This window comes from Castor canadensis, chromosome 3, assembly GCF_047511655.1.
Source record: "Castor canadensis chromosome 3, mCasCan1.hap1v2, whole genome shotgun sequence".
NCBI classification, from domain to species: Eukaryota; Metazoa; Chordata; class Mammalia; order Rodentia; family Castoridae; genus Castor; species Castor canadensis.
The window spans coordinates 43,693,686-43,718,766 of NC_133388.1; the positions used below are offsets into that span (position 1 = coordinate 43,693,686).

The 25,081-nt window shown below is 37.7% G+C and overlaps 1 protein-coding gene across 8 annotated transcripts in view; it reads right to left on the reverse strand.

Moving 5' to 3' along the window:
- Syt16 (synaptotagmin 16) overlaps positions 1-25,081 on the reverse strand; it is a 290,398-nt gene that overhangs the window by 122,352 nt on the left and 142,965 nt on the right. For 6 of the 8 annotated variants that reach the window (XM_074067834.1, XM_074067835.1, XM_074067841.1 and 3 more), the window contains exon 2: positions 5,592-5,771. Coding sequence is in view for 3 of the 8 variants with exons in the window: in XM_074067841.1 (XP_073923942.1) it covers positions 5,592-5,771 (180 nt within the window). In the remaining 5 variants the exon portion in view is untranslated. Of the gene's footprint in view, positions 1-5,140; positions 5,225-5,591; positions 5,772-25,081 lie in introns of all 8 variants that reach the window. The other 2 variants (XM_074067837.1, XM_074067836.1) reach the window with 1 other exon arrangement.

Genomic DNA, 25,081 nt, shown 5'->3' on the forward strand with positions numbered 1-25,081 from the left:
CAAGGACAAGGTGATGTGATAGAGGCAGAGACTAGAGTGAATTGGTCCAAGCCAATGAATGCCAAGGATGCTTGGCAGCCACCAGACACTAGGAGAGAGGCAAGTAGCTGATTCCTTCCCAGAGCCTCCAGAAAGAGTGTGGCCCTGCCAGCATCTCAGTTTCAGACTTCAGGTCTCCAGAATAGGCAAGAATACATTTATGTGAAGACTCCAAGTTGGTGGTAATTTGTAATAGCAGCCACAGGGAAGTCAAACATCCATCAAACCTACCTTTCCAATTTTCCTCATTCCAGAAGTTCCTCTTCATTTTAAGAGCATGAAGTAGTGAGTTAAATTGGGAAGATCAGATGGGCAGAAAATCAGACATTAAGATCCTGGCCTATGCTGTTAGATAGTCTGAGTTTTGCCAATTTATAACTTAGAGGGAAAATGCATCTTTCTAAGCCACAGTATCCTTATCTATAAAATGGAGATGATAATAGTACGTACTTACTGAATTGCATCATGGGAAAGCTGCACTTGAACATACTCTGAACTAAATGCAGAGGGATAATAAAAAATATTTGATAGTGGCAGCCATTATGGCCCAAACAGAAAGAAGTGCTGGGGCAAGTCAGGGGCCTCTGCTGGGCCACATAACACCTTAGGTAAAGAGATGTGGGTGACCTTGGGGGTGGGGGGAGCAACCAATTGGCTGGGTGTTTCTAGCAACTATTAGGGGAAAACTGCCACCTTATAACAAACTGTTCCTTCTTTGTTTTTTTGTTGTTATTTTAATTTTTGAGACATGGGCCTTGTATAAAACAGGCCTAGAAATTTCTATGTAGCCCAGGCTGGCCTTGAACTCTCAATCTTCCTGCCTTAGCCTCCCAAGTGCTAGGATTACAAACCTTCACCACCATACCCAGTTCTAACAGCCTCATTCTGAGCTCCAGCTGCCTAGTACCCATTTGCTTAAATGTACAAAAGCAGTCTCTTAATTTACTCCTAAGAAAAGCACTCCCAAATTTCTCTGGAGCCCCCTTGTCATTTTCAGTGCTGGGAAACTAAAATTCAACTTGCCCACTTGAAGTAACTCTGTCAGTTTTATTCTGGATGAATAATCAGTCTTTGAGGTTTCTACTCCCTATCCCTATGTTCCCATAAATCAGGGAGCATCCATGCAGAGGTGGGAGCTTACATAGTACCATGTGCTGTTCCTTTCTTTGACTCCTGCTGGCCTCCAGAGGAATCTGCCTCCGCCTCACATCTACCCTTTTTGGTTAGCATTCTAAGCAACACCAACTATTGGACTGTCAAGACCCAGAACAAGAGGAAAATGCAGGGCCCTTGAGATCATTAACAATTCCAGATGGGCCTGGTGGTACACATCTCAACTACTAAGATGGTAGAGATTAGGAGGATCAGGGCTCCAGGCCAGCCTGAGCAAAAAGTTAGCAAGACCCTATCACAACAAACAAGCTGGGCATGACAGTTCAAGGCTGCAATCCCAGCTATATAGGAGGCACAGGTAGGTGGATCAGAGTCAGAGACCAACCCCAGGCAGAAAATGAGATACCCTATTCAAAACATAATTGAAGCAAAAAAGGGCTGGGGGATGGCTGAAGTGGTAGAGTATCTGCGTAATAAGCATGTAGTTCTGAGTTCAAACCCCAGTACCTTAAAAAAAAAGTATTTCAAGACAGCAACAGAGGAGCATTAAGCCACTGCAGAACCCTTCAAGTATGAGCCATCTATGGCACTGGTTGCGTACCTGGAAGTCAGCCCTGACTCCAGGAGGCCTTGGGTGATTCACTACCCAGCCTCAAACACAGACCTTTTCATTGCACAGCTCCTGGCAAGAACATTGCCTCTTCACCACTATCTTCTCTGCCCCGTAAGGCCCTTCAGAAGCTTCCAAAACAACTGCTTACATGAACTGCTCACATGAGGAACTGCAGAAGAGAAGTATTCTCAAGTTTCCTCTCCCTCTGACCTTCTGTTGTACCCCACACCAGCCATCCCAGGTCCATGTGGTACGCAGGTGAGCACTCTCCCACCTCACTTCCATGGTACTCTGCTTTATGACTACTCCTGAGGCTGTACTAGATTCTAGTGTTCCTACCATAACTGCTTTGACCGGGTCCCACTTCTGCCACCCTTCTCAGGGTCAAGTCTGGGCAATGTCTCAGGCCCTCTGAATCTCTTTCCCTATCATCTTTCCCAGTCATCATACTACTTTTCCAGGAGTGGAAGGGTATTCTTCTTCTTTCCTCATATTACATCCTTTATCCTTTCTGCATTGTGCCTCTCCTCTTCCTCTCTCTTCTCCCTTCCCCTCCCTCTCTCTCTTTCCCTTCCTCCTCCTTCTAATCTCCCCTCCTTCCCTCTCCTACCTTCCTCTCTCTCATATACTTCCTTAAAAACTATTAAAGCAGAACAAAAGCTTCTTTGTTCCAAATAGTCACTCTTCAACCAAAACAATCACTACCAATGAGCAATACAGCACCATTTTTAAAGACAGACATCAAATAATGCATGTGCACTATGTAGTAGGTAGTTAGGTACATTATAATCAGAAGAGCTACATAAGTGTTAGTTTCCAATTATTACTATTATCTATCTTACCTAACCCCAAATATGTATAAATTCTTTGAACGTCAAAAAATATATAGCCTAAAGTAACATATTTTTGTCACATGAGTTGTTTGTGCACAGTAGATCAGAAAATAAATGTTTACTTCTGCCTCTGTGACATTAAAAAGCAAACAAAAAAGAATTATTTTATACCTCAACACCTCACCATAGATTGTCGTGATTAGGTTGCTGATATTCAGTCCTTTTTTAATCTATAAAAATGGCAATTTCATATGGTTCAATCTGAGAGTAGGATGGTCCAGTTGATGTCTAATCATTTTTTTATTAAGTTTCTTCCATTCATAGAGCTAGAAAGGAAGTTGCTATGGCAACCCTACAAATTAAACAGGATCACAGAATGAGAATTAGAAGAAACTAGTCCAGACTCATCAATTTGCAAATGAAGACGTAAGGCCCAGAGACATGAGGTAAGTTTCTCAAAATATCATGGCCAATTAGTGGCAAAACTAAACTCTGACTGCATGCACTTCGCTTCTTTCTACCACACCAGGCTGCCTTCCTTCTTTCTTCTACATTTGTCAAAATATGCTAAGAACATCCCAATTTCTCAGAGAAATCAGTGCTGGGAGGAGGATAATTAAGGCAAATATCAAAGGTTGGATAAAATCTAGAATAGAAGCATGTTTTTCAAAGACTTTTGATCAATGATAATTAAAGCTTTAAAGGAGATATGTCAAAATGAAGGTGATTGTTTTTTAGACATTCTAATTTAAAGATTCTCCTGAATAAACTGTTTTTAAAGCTCCTTTCATATGGCCCCAACTCTGAGTTTGAGAGGTGCATTTTTCAGTGCTTTTTTGAGATACCACTTGCTGGTTCATGCTTTATTATTATTGTTTCAACATTATCTTCAAACCTCAACTTATTTGCAAGTATAATTCATAATTGTCTCTAAAACACTCAAATAACATGTCAAACAAGACAAAAAGGAAATATTTTAAATAGCTCCAACCTTAGTTCTCTGTACTCATCAAAGACTTTAATCTTCCAATTTAAGTAACAAAAGCAGCGTATTAATGTGTGATGTTAGTCCTAGCCGCCTTGCTTGTTAATGTTACACTACTATGGGTAAAGTTCTACCAGGAATCTAACCAAGGTACAACATAAGCATATATGGAAATGTCACAATGAAACCCCCCTGCACAACTAATATATGCCTAATAAAAATGTTTAAAAATAAATAAAATTTCTACAGGACCTTCCCAATAGGTGCTATATTAGCGTCTTTACAAAATTATGTAACTTAATCTAGATCAACCCTGCCATAGATGTTCTGATAAACTCAATATGTAGATGAGGAAACTGACGTTCAGAATGATTCCCTAACTTGCCAAGGTCACATAATGAATGGCACTCAGCTCTGAACTAAAGAAAGTATGATCTCTATGAATCCTACCTCCATTTCACCTCACCACCAACAGAAGTCTGGTCATTCCAGTTGCCAGTCTCCCAGCAGGGATAGTAAGGGTTAAACTATTCCCAAGTCCCTGATTTTACATGACACACCCTGAGTAAAATATTCCATTCTATTTTCACTTTAGTTAGATGTCTCAAATGAAGTTCAAAAAAATAAGGCAATAGCAATAATGCCCAACCAATTGCCAAATCTGCAATTGATTCCCCACTATTATCTCCTAAAGTGATTGTAAAGTAGGTTCAGACACTCTTTGATACCTTTCCCTCAAAAAGCAGAGCCAAACGCCCCTTCCCTTGAGCAGGGGCTATATTCAGTGAATGAATAGAACGTGAGAGAAATGACTTTCCAGGGCTCTTCCTCTCATTAGAGGGAAGCAAGCTGCCATGTCATGAAGACTACAGGGAGCTCTGTGGAAGGTTCCACAGGGAGAGGAACTGAGGCCTTTTGCCAACTGGCCATGGCTTCTTCAACCCTACTCCAATCTGCAGGTGATGGCAGATTCCTGAAGACCCCAACCTAGAAATGAGTCACTTACACTCGACCAAGTCACTCCTAAGTTTCTAAACTTCAAAAGTACAGAGACAAATACTTGTGGTTTTAAACTATAAGGTTTGAGGTGGTTTATTACGAGTCAGTAGGCAATCAACATGCTAAACACTCCTAAATTATGCTCTTTTTATAATAAGGAAAAAACCAGAATTGTCCATGGCTATAAAACCTGCATATCAGATATTTTCTGCTTGGTCCAGGCTCGCTTAGAGCACACTCATGGGAGGAAGGAGAATGAGAGGGTGTTCTCCTTATGACCTTGGCCCTGCTAAGAGAGTGTAAGATTGTGTGTTGGCCAGCCATGGAAGATGAAAGAGGAGAGTGAGAATGACACTACTTAAAGGGGGAAGGTATTACCAGTAAGATAAGAGCACCCCATCTTCCAGCACATGGCTTCTGTGTCATAAGAACATCCTTTCATCAATACATTCTGCACTTCAGCAAATAAGGCAGACTGTGCCATTTAAGAACAGATCTGCTACCTGATTTTCCCTTCATCAAATTAAAGGCAAAGAGTAAATGGTCTAGAGTACTCACTCAGTGGGCTTGGAGAATAAAGTTATCCCTTGGGAAAGGAGATTGTTGTCCTCCAAGGTGGGAGTGGTCCTAAGTGCTAAAAATCTCAAAAACATCCAAGAAGTAAAATGTCAACACTGCTCCACCATTGTAAGGCTAAAATTCATCAAGGGACTTGTCAATCAAAACACACATCATTCTTCAGAGGAAAACTCAACCTAGGCCTCTAAGGAGCTAAGAGGAGGGGAAGTGGTCAGCCTTTTCCCCTCTGCTCTTCAATTATCAGGGAGGGCATGACTCATAAAGATAATGTATCCTTTCATAATGTCCATTGATCACATCCACCACAGGGGCCACCACACAGCCCGTGTGTGAGTTCTTTATGGGGCCCATCCTGGAACCAGCAACTCTTTCCCTGACCCAAACCACAGCAAGTTCCCAAGCTCAGGACCATAGGAAGTAGAACACTTACCCAGCCCCTTGTGGCCCCTTGGCTTGTCTTTAGAGTGCTTTCTTTTCCCTCGCTGCTCCAGGAATGGAAGGCCCCCTAGGGTTTCAAAACACAGCTTCTTGTTGATAAAGAGGAAGAGGACAGCCAGAAGAACAACAAAAACCCCAGTGGCAGACAAGAAACCAATGGCTTCACGAGTGACTGAAAAGAGAAGACAAAGAAGAAAATATCATCACAATTAAACTGACCCAAGTTTTGGTTCTTACAAAGACCAAAGCTATTCAAAATCTTTACTTTTATTAACTAGAATGACAAATACTCAGGGCCAGGCATGGTGGTGCACACCTGTAATTCCAGCTATGTGGAAGGTGGAGATAGGAGGATCAGAAGTTTGATGCCAGGATCCAAAAAAAGCTAGCAATACCCTGTCTCAAAGAACAAGCCAGGTGTGGCAGTTCATACCTGTAATCCCAGCTACAGAAGAAGTGGAGGTAGCAGGATTGTTTCTGAGGCTGGCTCCATGCAAAAAGTGTTAGACCCTATCTGAAAAAAATGAAAAACTAAAGCAAAAGAGCTGAGGGCATGGCTTAAGTAGTACAGTGTTGCCTTGCAAGTGGGAGGTCATGAGTTCAAATCCTAATACACCAAAGGGCGGGTGGGGAAGAATGACAAATACTCTACAAGTCCTGGCTTTTGGTAACATCCTCAAGACTTTGCATAGGGCAAAGGAAAGGGTCTGTTGCCTGGTACATTTTGCTAGTCTAGTTCTCAAAGGACAGACCTCCTTGCTTTTGCCTATATAGTTTCTGCTGCCTAGAGCACAAACCTTATTGCTCCTCTCATCAGCCTAACCAAAGTCACAAAGATGAAGGTAGACCCATCAAATGTGTGGAGTTGGAAATGATTGCTCAGTGCTATAAAATCAAGTCTCTAAAAAATGCAACTGCCTGAAGTTTACAAAATAATCAGTTTAAGACAAACTTTCATGTGGATACTTGTATCGATATTAGCAATTAGAGGGAAAGTCATTTCCTGGATACATTTTTGCAAATGCAACCATGGAGTATGATGATTATCAATGACAGTAAGAAAACTAGTAATGGCATCCACATATGAAATTTCAGTTTTTGACTACTGATATTTTAGAATTTTGGAAGATGGAATTGTATTTACTCCTTTTCCTCTGCCTCCTCATCAAAAAACCTTGAGCTGTAAGTGGTCCTTGTTAAATTCTGCCCATTGTATCCTGAATAGTCCCTGCTATTCTGTTCAGTTATGAGCACATATAACAGGAAGACCAGAGCCAGGTAAAGGTTTGGGACATCTTCCTGTGTGGCACTGAAGCCAAGAGAACATTCAGTAAAGAAATATGTACAGAGGAATCAATTAAAGAACAAGTATCAATAAGACTTGTGAGAGTAAGGAATATTTGAAACTTATGAAAGTGAGTATCCTAAGAGAAGCTTTAATCTTTGGATGGGTTTAATATATAATTTAATCATATAAAGTCCTATTAATAAGAAGTTATTATTGTCCCCTCACCTTATCATTCAGGTAAGTAGAGAAAGGATGAATCAAAACATCCCTAGTCCCTTGAAAGATAAAGGATAAAATAAGTGAATGATATACTACCTCACTGAACATAGCTAGTGGCAGGCAAATATAAGAACAAAACAAAAAATAGCAGGCAAGAGAATAGTTTCATACTCTGCAAAACAGTATATGCCATCAAAACAGTTCCTACCATTTTTAAATAGGATGCATATATTGACTGTGTCCTCTTCCTTCAAGGACAGTTTACAGTAGGAGTAGCCACAGGCATGGGTTTAAAACAGTCCCAGGGCCAGGGTTGTAATCATGCTCTACCACTTATTATCTGTGTGGCTTTAGGCAGATTAGTTAACCTCTCTGTGTTTCCATTTCCCAGACTCAAAGAGGAGAAATACAGCTACAACAAAAATTAGACATCCAATACATGGAATTCAATCCATGTGACACTTGGCACATAGACTTCTCAGACAAAGGTAACCATCATTGTCAACATAATCACCCTCTTTACAAAGCTGTTAAACTATCCAGGAGTGGTTAAATATGGTGTAGATATTCTGCTCTGTGCTCAGTCTGTGCTCTAGATCCTCCCTCTTCCCATCTCTAGCTTTTTGCTTCTCCTTCTGTATTTTCAAACACTTCCCCTGGCAGATACAACCTTTTTCTTATCCACATTAAATGCAACAAGTGTCTCCCGTCCTTAAAATACCCCTCCTCACCATGTACCGTGCAACCATAGCTCCCTTGCTTCCCTTTGCAACCAGCCATTTTTAAAGCAGCCAGAGTGATTCTTCTGAAATGCAAGTGTGATCCGTTCAATTGCCTTTCTAGAACCCTCTGTGGTAGGTTGAACTGTGGCCCCAAAAACCACACCTTCTGAATCTCAGAAGGTGACTTTATTTGGAATTTGCAGGTATGACTAAAGTAAGAATATTGAAATGAGATCATCCAGGATTAGGGTGAGCCTTAAATTCAATGATAACTGTCCTTACGAAGAGAAAAAAAGACACAGATAGATGAAAGGCACGTGAAATTGCCAAGTGTTGCTAGCAGCTAGAGAGTGGCATGGAACAGATCCTCACCTCAAGCTCCTACAAAACCCAGCCCTGCCAGTACCTTGATTTTGAACCTCTAGCCTCCAAAACTGTAAGAGAATAAATGTCTGTGGTCTTAAGCCACCAAGTTTGTAATCTTTTATTACCATTACCCTAGGAAACTAATACTGCTTCCACTGCCTTTCCATTACCCATAGCACAAAATCTGAATTCCATGACTTTGTTTATAAGTCATGACCTAGCTGCTGATATCAGACATATATATTGTCTGCTGTATCCATCTAGTTCTTGATTCCACAAATGCAGCTCACCTGCAGACCTTTGCATAGGCTATCTCAAACTCACTGGGACAACTGCTCAGCTCTCCTCTGGCTAACTCTGACATCACCTGCCTCACTCCTCCCGATGACCCACCCACCAAGCCCTTGACAGCTTCTTCAACAGTTTTCAAATGTTACATTTTAAAACTTGTAAGAACAGAGACCATGTCTGAGTTGTTCCTTGAACTCAAGCATCTGGCATACAGCAGACACTCAACAAATATTTGTTGCCTGAGTAAATGTTGAAACTTCTATGCTACAAATCATTGACAAATGTACCTGTCAATGAAAAGTCCTGGACAGAAAAAATATACCTTAAGTGGATCAATAAAACTATCATCACAGGACATATGTTTAAAGTAGGCCTTAGTTAAAAGAGGGTTTGTCTATCATACATAAGCAGAAACGTTTGTACCTTACGATGTCATTCATTAAACTAAATTTTGATTTTTTTGAACAAAGGATACTTTTTCATTATAAAAGCAACATGAGACTCACTACATAAGATCTGAAGACCACAGAAAAGATGAAAACCACTGCTGCTAAGACTTCATACACTTCCTCCCACTCCTTTCAACCACTTGGCAAAAATAAAACTGCCAGTACTGAATACCTTTTTTGACATAAAATGTTTCTCTTCAATAAAAATTTTTAACTATTTCTTAAACAAAATTAAAGAAAAATAATTCATTCATATAGTATAATATTTTAAGTGTTGAAATTGTAAAGAAAGTGATCCTGTTGCATCTCACTACCCATCACTGTTAACATTTTGGATTTGTTAAGTAATTTCTTCTGAACTACTTTTATCAAAATGAGGATACTATTTCACACACTGATGTTAATGAATTTAATTTTTTTTAATTCACAGATCCAAGATCTAAGACTACCTGAAAAAGTTATATAATCTTCAAAACTACAAAAAAAAAAATGGAGGGAAGCCAGCAGAATAACTCAATTGGTAGAGCACCTGCCTAGCAAATATGAGGCCCTGAGTTCAAACCCCAGTATCACAAAAAAAAATTTTTTTTAAACCTAAAAAAAAAAAAGAAATTCAAAATAACTGCTGTTTTGGGAGAGGAAAATGTTTATAACAATTCATGTAGTAGTGATTTAATTATAGATGGGCATAAAATTCCTAGGCAGGTCCTAGGAAGGTTTTTCTCTTCAGATTTATATAGCTATCACTCCATTACCTCTTAGCCTTTAATGTTTTCATAATGAGTGATGTTGCCACTTAGTTTTTGGTTTTGTTTGTTTGTGGTGCTGGGTACCTGCAAGGCAAACACTCTACCACTGAGTTGCATTCCCCTCCCCCCCCGGCTCTCTAGCTTACTTTTTGTTACTGTATGAACAAGAGAATTTTTCAGTTTGAATGATTTCTAGAACCTCTTGCTTTATAGCAAAAAAGTTTTATGAGAATGTGCCCTTCTGTGGGTTTCTTTTGTTTCTGGAACCCAGATTTTTGCCAACATGCTCATAGCTTTTTTAAAGTCTGAGAGCTTTCTTATGTCTTTTATAATTTCTGCTATTTCAACTTCTCTGTTCCTATCTTAAACTGGGTTACTGTTTCTTCAGCTGTGAACTTTCTTTTTCTCCTCTTTTTACTCCCCCTCCCCCTCCACAATCTAACTGATCTTCTTAAAAATTCCCTACATTTGTGTGCATGTGTTACCAGGGACTGAACCCAGAGCCTCACACAGTCTAGGCAAGCCCTCTACCACTGAAGTCATACCCACAGCGCTTTTGTTTTTGATACAGGGTCTCCCTTTGCCCAGGCTGGCTTCAAACATGCTATCCTCATGCCTTGACCTCCTTAGTAGCTGGAATTAGAGGTGTATGCCAACACACCCAGGTTCCTTACATATTTTCACTCAACTAAATAAGTCAAAGTGTGCTCTTAACCACTACACCATACTCACTATTATAAACTCTAAATAGATAAGACAGTGGTGAAAATACTGTCTTTCTCCTGCATTTAGGTTGAAATAAGTACAAATCTAGCTAAAGCATGGAAAACTTACTTTGGCAACTGTGACTATTTCAATAGTTCCTGTTCTCCCAGAAGCTATCAATCCAATTTCATTGTTTTCTATATATGTATGGATACTTAGCAGGAAGTCTGTAGAGGAACATGAGGAGCTCCTAGCCATAGCTATGCGGAACTATAGTTAGTTTATGTACTTTCCAAATGAGTCAAGTATCACAGAAGTGGGTCAGAAGACGGCAATACCAGAATTGTAGGAATTGCTTAATCAGGGTTACACACAAACCATCCTATTAAGAAGCATTTAAAATCCCAAATATAACCTAGTAACTCTACTCCTAGGTATATATCCAAGAGAATTGAAAATTCAGTCTGCACACAAACTTGCACATGAATGTTCATAACAGTATTATTCATAATAGCCAGGAAATGAAATGAGCTCAAATGTCCATCAACTGAAGAGTGGATAAACAAATGTGGCAAATCCATATAATGGAGTATTATTCAGCAGTAAAAAAAAATACGAAGGAGTGACATCAGCAAGATAGCAGAATAGGATATCTCCATCCCTTATCCCCCTAGAAAAAACGATTTTGCAACCATGCATTGACAAAATTGTCTCAGAACTTTGGGACACAGGTAGGAGGTTTTGATACCTTAGCGGAAGCTAAAACCAATACACCACTTTGAAAAGGCAGATCTGAGCCCCAATAGCAAACCTGTCACTGCAGACCTGGCCACAGCTTCACAGAAAGCTCCATCCTCATGTGGACCTGGCTCCAGTCCTACTGTCCATGATTCTAGAGAAGTGTGAGCTACCCAGGGGCCTGGCAGGAGTCACATCCATGTGGGCCCCCAGTAACAAGCCTGCTAATACAGACCCAACTGCAAAGCTAGAAGCAGTTCACTTTAGTCTCACTCCACCAAAAAAGAATCCTATCCTCAGTCCCTGGATCTAGCAGGACAAAAATCTTTAACTGCAGAAACCCATCTGTGCAGACCAGAAAAAGTGAGTACCCCTTGGAATGCAGACACCAATGCAGTGTTTACAAGCACCACAAAGGAGCCAACAAACAAAGCCACAAAAGAAAACTACTAAAGCCCCAGAATCAAGCCCTGAAGAAATGAAAATGCACAGAATACTTAACAAATATTTCAAAATAGTCATCATAAAGAATCTCAATGTGCTTGAGTGTGGTGGCACATACCTGTGATCCCAGCACACAGGCTGAGACAAGAGGATCATGAGTTCAAGACCAGCCTGGGCTACACAGTCAGACCCTGTCAGAAAACCAAGAGCTGGGGATGTAGGTCAGTGGTAGAACATTTCTCTAGCACATGCAAGGTCCTGGGTTCAATCCCCAGACAAAAAAAAAAAAAGGAAGGAAGGAATGAAGAAAGCAAGGAAGGAAGGAAGATTATAAAAAAAGAACCAAGCATAAATGTCACAATGTACCCCCTATAAAACTATATGTTAACAATACAAAATGTAAAAAAAAAAAAAAAAAAAAAAGAACAGAAATCCTAGAAGATATACTGAAGATACAATAACTGAGAGTTGAACAGAGAGCAAAACAAAACGTAACTATATACAAAAGATTTACCTTAGATTTAAGGATATACATAGGCTGAAAGTGAAAGAAGCAGATAAAGATTCCATATAAATGGTAACCAAAAGAGAGTAGGGGTGGCTATTCTTTTATCAGACAAAATAGACTATGTCAAAAACTGTCACACGAGATAAACAATGGCATTTCCTAATATGAAAGGGTCAATTCAACAGGAAGATATAACAATTATAAATGCATATGTACCCAGCATCAAAGCACCTAAAATATAAAGCAAACACTGCATATCTGAAGTGACAGACAGGCAGCCAGACAAAAATAATATGACACTCAAATATCCCATTCTCTACAGGCCATCCAGACAGAAAATAATAAAACTAAGCAGCAGAATAGGCAAAATGGACCTAACAGGTACAGAAAACATTCTCCGCCAACAATGAGTAGCAAGACACTCATTCCTTTCAAGTGCACACAGAAAATTATCCAATATGCATAACATGCTAAGTCACAAAATAATGCTTAACAAACTTAAGAAGGTTCAAATCATTACAAAGTATATTTTCTGGTCATAATAGAATCAAACAGGAAATCAATCATAGAAAAAACTGGTAAATTCACAAGCCCATGACAATTCAATATCACACTGGTAAACATTCAAATCAAAACCAATTAGAAAATATCTTGATACAAAAACCTTCAAGAATACAGCATACCAAAATTTATAGAACACAGAAAAAACAGTACTAAAAAAGAAATTTATAGAAACAAATGCTTTCATCTAAAAAGCAGGCCTCAAATTTTTAAAATCCTCTCTTTCCTTAAAACATAGGAAAATAAACTAAAGCAACTCAAATTTTGCAAAACAAAGAGAATAATAATGATTATACCAGAAATAAACATTGTAGAGAATAAGAAAATAATTTTAATTGATAAAACTGTCCTGCTTTTCTAAAAAGATAAACAAAATCAACAAACTCTTAAGAAAAAAAGACTCAAAATCAGAACTGAAAGAGGTGACATTGCAACTGAGTCCAAAAATTTTTTTAAAGATAAAAGTATAATAATTTTATACCAACAAATTAAACCTAGTAAAATGGAGACATTTCTAGAAATACACAACCTAGGGAGACTGAAACAGAAAGAAATAGAAAACCTGAGGAGACTAATAACAACTTAGGATAGCAAAAGAATAATTTTAAAACTGTCAACCAAGAGTCATCTCCAGGACCAGATACCTTCATGGGTAAGTTCTAACAAACATTTAAAGAATTAATAACAATTATTAAACTCTTCCAAAAAATAGAAGGAGCACTTCCAAATTTATTTCATGAGGCTAATACCAAACAGACACCACAAGAAAAGAAAACTAGAGGATTATTTCCCTGATGATGAGAAATATAAAAATATTTATCAAAATATTAGCAAAGCTAAATAGAAAAGCATAATAAAAGAATCATATTCCATGATCAAGTAGGATTTATCCCTGGGATGCAAGGATGTTTCAACATACACAATCAATGAGGTATACCACATGAAGAGATTGAAAGATAAAAAACCACAAGACTGTATCAACAGATGCAAAAAAAAAAAAACCATTTGACAAAATTCAGCATTATTTCATGATAAAAGATCTGAACAAATCAAGTACAGAAGGAATTTACCTCAAGATACTAAAGGCCATTTATGAAAATTCCACAGTTACCAACATCTTAACAGTGAAAAGCTGGTAACTTCCTAAGATCAGGAATGAGGTAAGGGCACTCTCTCCTACCTCTCCAAAAGTAATTTCCAACATAGTACTAAAAGTATTCAGAATATTCAGGGAAGCCAGAGTATTCAGGGAAGAAAAAAATCTTAAATCATCTGAGTCAAGATGGAATAAGTAAAACTATCTTTGCAGATGATATGATCTTATATGAAGAAAACCACAAGCTCTACAAAAAAAAAAGACTGTTAGAACTAGTAAGTGAATTTAGTAAAGCTACAGGATATAAAATCTACAGACAGAAATCAGTTATGTCTCTGTACACTAACAATGATCACTTTGAAAGGGCCATGAAGAAAACAATTCCATTCACAACAGCATCCAAAAGAATAAAATGCTTAGGAATAAACTTAATTAAGGAGGTAAAATACTTATATACTGAAAACTATAAATATTGATGAAAAGGTTAAGTAAATAGAAAGAAATCCTATGATCATAAGCTAGAAAAATTAATACTACTAAAAGTCTACAATTTCGAGGCAATGTAGAGATTCAAAAAAATACTTATCAAAATCACTATGGCAGGTTTTACAGAAAAAATTTTTAAAATCTTAAAACTCATTTGGAACAAGATCCTGAAAAGCTGAAGCAATTTTGAGCAAGAAAAAATAAATCTGGAGGTATCACACCCTCTGATATCAAAACATACTAAAAAACTACAGTAATCAAAACAATACGGTACTGGCATAAAAATAATCACAAAGACCAATAAAACAGAATAGAAAGTCCAGAAATGAACCTACAAATACAAGATCAAGTTATCTTTGAAAAGAGTGCCAAGAGTATACGACAGGGAAAGGGTAGTCTCTTCCAAAATGGTGCTAGGAAAATTGGATATCCACATGTAAAGAATGAATTAGGACCCTTATTTCATACCATGTACAGAAACCAACTAAAGATGGAATAAAGACTTAAATGTGAACCTGAAACAAAACTCTTAGAAGAAAACATAGTAAAAAATTAGCATCCAGACATTGGACTAGAAGAATTCTTGGATTTAACACCAAAGCATAGGCGACAAAAGCAAAAACACACAAACAGGATTCTAACAAAGTTCAAGCAAAAGCTGAAAAGCTTCTGCACAGCAAAGGAAGTAATTAAGAAAATTAAAAGGTATCATGAATATGATAAAAATATTCACAGACCATGTATTTGATATCCAATTTGATCAATACTCAAAATATGTAAGGAATTCCTACAGTTTTATGGTAAAAAATGATATATCAAAAATGGGCAAAGAACCTAAATAAGCATTTTTCCAAAGACTACACCCAAATGGCCAACAGATGTATGAAAAGGTGCTCAACATCACTAACCTTCAGAGGATTTCCAATCAAAATACAATGGGATATCACCTCACATGTTAGGATGGTTTTAATCAAACAATAATAATGAGGTGTTGAGGATGCTGTAGGGAAAAAGGAACCCTTTTTCAACATTGGGGGTGGAATATAAATTGGTCTAACCACTATGAAAATCAACATGGAAGATCCTGAAAAAGTTACAAATGGAATTACCAAATGATATAGCAATCCCACTTGTACGTATATCCCAAGGAATTGAATTCTGGGTCATGAAGTGATACCTCACTCCAGTGTTCATTACAGCACTATTCACAATAACCAAGATATGCAATTAACTTAACTGTCCATCAATAGATGAATGAAAGAAATGGGACATACACACTCAACAGAACTTGAGTCTTAAAAAAGAAGGAAATCCTGCCTTTCCTGACAACATGAAAGAACCCAGAGGACACTGTGCTAAGTGAAATAGAGCAGACACAGAAAGACCACACAGAAGTAGATAGTAGAATGGTGGTTGCTAGGAGCTAGAGAAGGAGGAAATGCAGAGTTGCTGCTTAATAAGTTTGATGTTTCAGTTATGCAAAGTAAATGAGACCTGGATATCAATATACAATACAGGGACTATGACTGACAATACTGCATTGTATGATTAAAATTTGCTAATGGGGTAGATCTTATATCAAATGCTCTCAACCACAGAAAAGGCATAGGTGATAGATGTGCATATGTCATTGATGGTGATGATGGCTTGATCATTTCACAACCATATACTTATCTCCAAATGCACAAGGTGGTATATGCTACATATCTACATATTTTATATGTTAACTGTATCTCAGCAGTTTTTGAAAGCCCATTATAGCACCTGCCTATCAAGTACAAAGCCCTGAAATCAGTACCACAGGAAAAAAAATCTTGTTACAGCAATGACTGAAGAAAATGAAGTATTGATATATGCTACAGCACAGATGAACCTTGAAAACATTATTAAGCTGGGCCCTGGTGGCTCACACCTGAAATCCTAGCTACTCAGGAGGATCATGGTTCGAAGCCAGCATGGGCAAATAGTTATGTGAGACCCTATCTTGAAAAAAAATCCTTCACAAAAAATGGCTGGTGGAATGGCTCAAGGTGTAGGCCCTGAGTTCAAGCCCCAGTACCAGGAAAGAAAACATTATTAAAAGGGTGTGAGTTTTATATTGTGAATTTTATCTCAAAAATAAGTTTTAAATTCCTAATATATCATTTTAATAAAGACTAGGAGAAAATGTATGAAAAATCATTACAGTTTTCCAAGACTTTGTTTGTAAATTATTTTCATCATGTGTGAACATTCTATAATTTTATTATTCAACATTTAAAATTAAAAATAAAGTTCCAATATTGTAAGTCATGAGAACTGTAGTCAGGACACTGCTACAATTGATATATAACACAGAGCACAGCAAGCCAAGAGCTCTATCAGTGTAAGCCAACACATGTTTCAGGTTTCTTTTGGATCTAAACAAAATTAGAGACTTTGACAAAGAAGCTTCAAAGGCATTTTGCATCCCACATATACAAATGCTATAGTGAAGAACAAGTATTACATATTTCATTGCCATAGATGACAAGGACACATATGTCGTGAAACTTAAGTGCCATCTGCAGAGTAACTCATCTAATTATTCCAGTAATTACTAAATTGGAAATCAGATGGCTGTGAAGTTCGGTCACATAGTTCATGTTCAAAACTTCCTCAAAGTTAGCTGTATCTCTGACATGCCACTAGATAACCCCATCTGTTGATTTTCAAGCAATAGCTCAAGGAGACCATATAATGACATAAATAAAGAAGTCTCTCCATGCCACAGTCACTAGATGTTCATAAATTTCACTCCACGGTCATTGAAGAAATTTAAAAAAAAAAAAGGCTAATCATTTGCAGTCATCTGACTCATAACAAAGATTAGAAGTAAGTTGAGAGAAAGCTGAACAACTTTTTAACAAAATGGTAAGTGGTGAAACCAGAATTATGTGAGCAATGACAATAAAAACAGTAATGTTAGAATGATAGAATCTCAGGTATAAACTTGCCCACCCTCACTCTGGGAAGTGAGGAATCTCATTAAAACCAGGAGGAAAACCTGAGTGAGGTAAATCTGAAGCTCTACACATTCATGTATCTCCCCATTTTGGGTATTCCAAGTCTTGTTGTCAGTGGTGGAACCTCACTTTCATTCAACCTATAAAAGGCACATAACTTTGGAATTGCTTTATGATGTTTTCAAATATGCTCATGTGGAAGTCCCCAAACTGAGCCTCAGCTTTGTTCACTTTAGAATTCTGTTATTGCCTGAGCATGTCTACATCTTCCTCCTAAGGACCCGAGGTGTCTTTCAGGAAAGCCAGGGAACAGGATCAGAATAAAGGTGACCTGGGTACAGCACAGGTATCTACCACTTAGATTGGCCCAAGCCCAGACTCCTTTGGTTCCAGGACAAGGAGGTGACAATAAAAGCTATAGCATTATCTATCAGAAACTCTTGCAAAACAGAGATTTTCAAAGGCAATGTGAGCAACAGGAAGAGTTGAGACTGTAGGTATCAGAAATTAGCAGGACGATGGATGCTGCAGTTGGCTCCAACATCAGTGTTGGTAATTTTCAGTGTGATCACCAATAGAGGAGGACACTACAGGGAGCCAGAGAAAGGAAGAGAGAAAATTGTGTGCTCTCAGGATTTGGGCTACTGTACAAAGAGACTTCTGAGAACCCCCAGAAGTACTTTGCAGGCATGAATGCCAGTTTTTACAGAGAAGATGAAAACAAATAATTTTGGACCATCTTTCTATCTTTAGCCCAGCATGATCATAGAAACTATAATTTATGTTCAAACTTTCTTAGCAATCAATAAAGAGAATAGAAAGTTAGAAATAAGAAACTTTTAAGAGCTCCTTCAGCAAACAAATCCAAAATATTTGTACAATTAGACTCATTTATACATTATTTATACAACCAACTAAAAGTTAAATAAGCCACTTAACAATTAATACAGAACAAAAGGACTTTAATCTCTCCTTTTTCCTACATGATGCTTCTGAAACAAAAAAAAAATAACATATTTGATACTTGGAAGCATATTATTCTTAATGTTATAAATTTAGGGTTAGTGAAGCATTATAACTTCAATAGCCTAAAATTAGAACTACCATTTTTTCTAAAAAATATTTAGACCTATGAAATATTAAAAATATATATTCAAAGTAAGAAAAATGGGTTGTTATACTTCAGTTTTCTTCCTAGTAATAGCTAACAAGGATATGTTAACTAAATATTTAAACAAATTTTTGGAAGTAAAAAATAGACCTTTCAAAAATGGGGGGGAGTGGTTTAATGAAACCTAAGTGAGATTTCAACATGTTCCAAAATAAAACATAGCAACATATGGAGTCACTAGCAACCAATCAATTCTCAAAACACTTGAGAATACAGCATTTGGGGGTATGCATGGGGTGCTATCTTTAATATAGTAATATATATGTGTTGAAATGTGTCCATCTTCTGAAAATTAAGTAACCTGCTGGCTTTGTGTGTTTAAATGTACATTCACACTTAGAATTCACACACACACACACACACACATACACACACACACATTTAGAAGCCATGAATTATCCACAAGTTTTCTCTTCTTTCCCTTGAGTCTCAGATATCGGCTGAGAAGTGGCACTTGATGAAAACAGCAGAAATGCACCAATGAGGGAATCTTTGAGACTTCCCTCACTGGTCCAAGTTTCCCTGGACACTTCAGCTATTTTCTGCTCTCCCCAGACATCCAACATTTCCAGACGGTGAAGACAACAGAAAAGAAGCAAAGGGAATTAGGTGATCTTGCTTATTTATAAAGCCACAATCAACATTCCTGGATTATTGGATTGTAATGGCATGCTAGTGTTACTGAATTTAATTGAGCAATATATAAGGCTTCACAGTATTTGAGCCTTGTATATTTGCCAAAAAAAACCTTAATCAGTTAGCCCTGTATAAAATTCAGTGAGCCCTGTACAAGATCCAAAATGGATCAATCAAAGACTTCAATGTAAGACTGGAAACTTGAAACTACTAGGGAAAAACACTTTGAGATATAGGTATAGGCGATATGTTTCTGAATAGGACTCCCACAGCTCAGGAGACAAGAGTAAGAATTGACAAATGAGATTGCATCAGATTAAAAAACTTCTACATCTCAAAGAAAACAGTTATCTAAGTAAAGAGACAGCCTACAGAATGGGAGAAATTTTTGAACAACTATTCATTTGACAAGAGATTAATATCCAGAATATGTAAAGAGTTCAAAAAATTAAAAACCAAGAGAACAAATAATCCAATTAATAAATGGGCAAATGAACTGAACACAGTTCTCAAAAGAAGAAGCATAAATTGCCAATAAATATATGAAGAAATGTGCACCACCCTTAGCCATAAAAGAAATGCAAATCAAAACTACACTGAGATTCTATCTCCAGTCAGAATGACTATAATCAAGAAAACAATAATGAATGCTGGCAAGGATGCAGGGGGGTGGAGGGAAAGTAACCTTCATTCATTGCTAATGGAACTGTAAACTAGTATATCCACCATGGAAATCAGCACGGAGATTCCTCAAAAAAACCTAAAATTAGAACTACCATATGATCCTGCTATACCACCCACCCCTGGGGATATTTATCTGAAGGAATGTAAGTCAACATACAATAGCAATATCTACACACCCATGTTTATTGCAGCACTATTCACAATAGCCAAGCTATGGATCAGCCTAGATGCCCATCAATAGATAAATGAGTAAAGAAAATGTGATTCATATATAATAAAGAGTATTGTTCAGTATTGTCATTTGCAGAAAAATGGATGGAACTGGAGATCATCATGTTAAGTGAAATAATCCAGACTTAGACAAATACTGAATGTTCTCTCTCATATGCAGAAGCTAGCACTAAAAGGTGGGAGAAAGGACATGAACCTAAGAGGGGGAATATAGTGGGGAACCAGCGGGAGGTGAGAGGGGAGAAGAAAAGAGGGAGAGAATAAGATCAAAGTACATTGTATGCACAGATGAATAAGTCATATGAAACCCTTTTTTTTAAATTTGCAGGATTTTTAAAGGTATTGGGGGAAAGATAGAAAAAAGAGCAAGAGAGGGGGTAAATACAACCGAAGTAAGTTATATGCATATATGGAAATGTCATGATGAAACCTCCACATTGTACAATTAATACACAATAATAAAAATGAAAAGAAAATCAGCATGGGGATATCATTATTATTTGGCCATCACTGAACTTAACATAATTATGTGATAAAATTGGGAATATAAACCAAATAAGTGCATGTTATATTGAAACATTAGAAAATATATCATTCAAATGATTTTTGTGGGATGGTTGTTGAATCAGTGGGGCAATTTAACTTTCATGTAAAAGGAGAATATTTTTGTAAGTGAGAGAGATTTGGAGACAAGTCTACTTCAGACAGACAAAATATCTTACAAGAAAGATATCCAACTTTCTTCAACTCTCCAAAACAAATACATTTGGAGAACATTTGGAGTGAAATATAATTTGATTTGTTTATAACGTCTTTATTTTTCAACTCACAGAAGACTGCCCACACAGTAAGACTGAAATTTTAACAGAATTGTTTTTCACTAATCCAATACCCTTTATAAAAAAAAAATTCTTTGCAGCCCAAAGTAATTAAATATTTCCAATGGTTATTATGAAACTCTTCAAATTTTAACTTTTGACTCCCAAAAGTAATATGAGAAGAGCTATATGCCCAACTTTCCTTAGCAAGAAATGGCACATCTAGAAATAGAATAAAGAGCCTTGAATCCCAAATTTCACAGGCAACATATTTTCTTGTGTTCAGAAAGTTATCTGTCCACAGAGATCCAAGTTCACCTTGTTACTAAGAATTTGTTTGTTGGTAACATCAAAACCCACTGACATTTCAGCCAAGAGCAAAAATGCACAGCTCTAACAGTAACATCAATTATCCAGCATTAGCATCTCTTTCTAAAGCCCAGACCACAAGACAGCCATTTAGTGACTACAACTGAACAAAACTGCCATGGTATTCAGATACAATAGGCATGCTTCACCTATTCTAGTACCTTAGTAGAAGTTTTTTCCTAAGGAGAAGCTCCTCTAGAGTTAACTTCTGAATAAAACCCTCTTCCAAAACAGATGGGATTCTAATCGATTCTCAGATTTCTCTACTGGAAGTATTTACTGGTTCTTTTTAATTACAAAAAAAAAGACACCATAAAGTGTTTTACTGTCTGTGCTAATTTCATTTCATTATATCCTTGGAGTAAGGTATTATTTTCCCACTGGTTCCCATGGCATTTTTCATTATCAGCTGCTAATTGTCTAACGTTCACATAGGACTATAAACCAAGTAGGCTGCCGTGTGGGCTGAAGTTCTAGGGGAAGCTGAGCAGCAATAGGATTTTGCATTGTTATTATTGTGACACATTAGAAAATTTCCACCCACTTACATACCCACAGCACTCAGATGCACATCATCTATACCCAGAGGGGTTGTGCACTGAAGCATGGGAGGCCATCTGTACTAGGTACTTATCACTGCACATCAGGGTAGACTACATGAGGCCAAACAGGTACAGTGTGAAAGGCAGAGGTCTGGATCCTATGGCAGACATGAGTGCTGATCTTAAAAACACAGTTATGACAGGACAGTCTAAAAGGGTTCCTTGATTCTCCAACCTTGAGCACAAGTACCTGACTCAGCCCCAAGACTCCCTCAAACTTCCCCTTTTATGCTGCTAGAATCAAGGCCAATTTAGAGAGCCGAACAATTTTTGAGATGTAAAGAGGTTGAAGACTTTTAAATAGATTTTTGACAGGATTACTTCTTGAAATTATTCCCAATGGGGATTTGGATATTGGGGGCTAATTACATTTGACCTTATGAGTTCAAAAAGTACAAAACAAAAGCTATTAGAACAATTCCAACAACATGCAACACTTTACACATTTAGGTCAAGAGGGAGATGTAAAAGTCTCTTAATTCGCAAAGCAGACAGGGCTATAATGAAGGACTCTGACGACAGAAGATGGTGCTTTTATTCACATGCTTTACAGGCACTGTGATGCAAAGTCATATGAAACAAAGCTTGAGTTTCATAGTATGCTATGTGCTGCTCCCTTTTATTAGAAAATTGCACCTCTCCAGGGCATATCCTCTAAAGGTACAGAACTATCCTCAGAAGATCAGAGTTACAGGGAGCTAAGTTTCTTTTATGGCTTAGCTAGGATCCCTCTACTGCTATGAAACATGAAAGATGTGGGATGACTTCAAGCTGCATCTTATGAGACCACCACAGTCCAAATTCTAGTATAGAGCTTTGCAATGGAAGAACATGATATTCCAAGTTCACCTACAGGTTCTCAATCTCTTGTGATCTGACTCCCTCTAATTAAACCAACCAAAGGCTAAAGTTCAGACACAGTAGATAGAAAAAGGGAAATCAGTAATGAGTCAGGAAGTTCTGGTCCAGTACTGTACTACATAATTCAATAACCAATGTGGCAGGGAAAGGGGTAGGAGGATGAATATGGTGCAAACAATGTGTACACAGGTATGCACATGCAAAAATGATACCTGTTGAAACTGTTCCAGGAATGGGGAAGGGGGGATAAAGGACAGTGGTGTAGGGGGTGAATTCAAGTATGATATATTTGATACATTGTAAGAACACTTGTTAATGCTACAATGTACCCCCACTCAGCACAACAATAAAGGAATATAAAAAAAAATAACCAGTGATGTGAGGTCCTGAGGGCAGAGCTGTGGTTCAACTGAATGATATCAATGTTCTTTTCCAGCAGTAGTGTTTGTGCTAAATCACAATACCAATTTTTATACTATAATGGTTATTTGTGGCCCAGGAACTAGAACCAATCTTGTATCTGGGGGTGTATCTACTTATGATGAGATTACAAATCAGAAAGTTGCCTGGTACACAATGAATAGGACCAAGAAAAACTGGATCCTCTCAAGAATGTATTCCATCCGTCTGTTGGGTGGCTCATCACTGGACAGAAATGACTCAGCCAGTTCTTCCAAAGACTCCTTTACTCAGATCCCAGAATGTCTTTAAAATCAGATCACCCACGCCTCTGCACAGAGCTAGAACCTACGTCCCAAATCCTTATTATTCAACTGGGCTTTCTATGTGCCTAAATTATCACCAGAATCTTCTAAAGGTTCTCTTTCTATCACTTCAAACATTCTCTCAAAGCTCCCTTCTCTGCCCACATCTCAGAGTAGTTATGTTCACTAGACTCTTTGTTACTATTCCCACTTTAATAAGTATTCCTTCAGATAGTTCATGTATTCCCACAGCTTCAGCCATCACTGAGGGCTACAAATATGTACTTACAAATCAGAACCCTAATTTGACAGATTCATCTACCAGGCATTCCCCAAAAAGTACCATCAAGCCTGGGCCTAAATTCATTATTCTCTTGAAAAGACCTCTGAAACTTCCCAAACCTCTACCACTTCATTTACAGTGTTCTGCTTTAGTTAGGCCTTTACCATTCTATGGCTGACTGCAGCAAAAGCCCCCAAATTGAAGTTATCTTCCATCTCTTTCCCCTCTTGTTCACTTACGTTTTAATTTCTTTTAAAAGCCTAGACTAAGTTTTCAGCTCTTTAAGTCTTCAGTTAGGATGAAGAGGACTTAGCAGGGCTAAGCTAGTCTGATAACCTTACAGGATAAAAAAGGTTCAAGATAGTGGTGATTTCAATATACACTTTAAAAAAATGAAGGCCAGGAAGGTAAAGTAGGTCCTGACCAGGGGTGGGTGCCAGTGGGAGAAGGGAGGGCAAAAGAAGAGGGTGAAGGAAAGTAACTATGGGGGATGTATTTTACATTTGTATGTGAAAACAGAACAGTGGAACCTGTTGAAATCATTCTAAGAAGGGGGGAGAAGAGAGAACAATGGAAGAGGTGAATCTAATTAAGATATATTACAAGCACACATGTAAATGTCACAAGGTGTCCCTCCTGTCCAACTCTAATATGCTAATAAAAAATAGAGATGATTTCATGAACACAACTGAACACTGAGTATTACATACATACACACATACAGTTCACAGAACTCTAATCCATTCTACTAATCTCTAATACAATTAGCAATGTAAACCATAGATTGATCATGTACAGAAGCTTCCAGGGCTCTGCACTAAAGATTAAAGTTGAAAATACTGTAACATTCAGGTCCGTTCCTAAACCACCTGTCCAGTCTGGTTATCACATATACCTCCTGGTACTCTATGCTAAGCCTCACCAGATTACTCACTGTTCTCTAGACAGATCCAGTATTCAAACCTCTGTAAATTTTCTCATAATAATCTCTGTCCCTGGAATAGATTTTCCAACAAGCAAAGTACTATTCATCTTCTAAGAACGCTCTGAAGAGCCAACTCTTTTGCCAAGCCTATCTTAGTCCCACTAGGCAGACTTAATGACTGTGTCTCTTGCACAGGGCTGTGTCTTTACACCAAGCTCATTATATTTCATCATTGTTAGTTTAACGTAGCTGTGATCCCCACTAGACTGTAGTTTACTGAAATCAAGATGGCATCCCCATCATTCATCATCCTATATTTTATGACCTTGCTCATAACAAATTCATAATACAAATTAATTTAATTGAATTAGAAATTATAACTTCCAAGGTTATATTTTATTTTACATTAGTTTATATGCAATAACCTTATCAATGAATGGTCACTGAATTAGAACATAGGATGAGATAAGTCTCTGAAAGATTCCTTCAGAAAACAAACCCCATATATGGTGTTTCCTTTTTGTTCACTCTCTTGTGCCTATGGTTCTGCTGCTCTTGATCTATGGTCTCGTCCAGCAATGGGTCTGGGCCT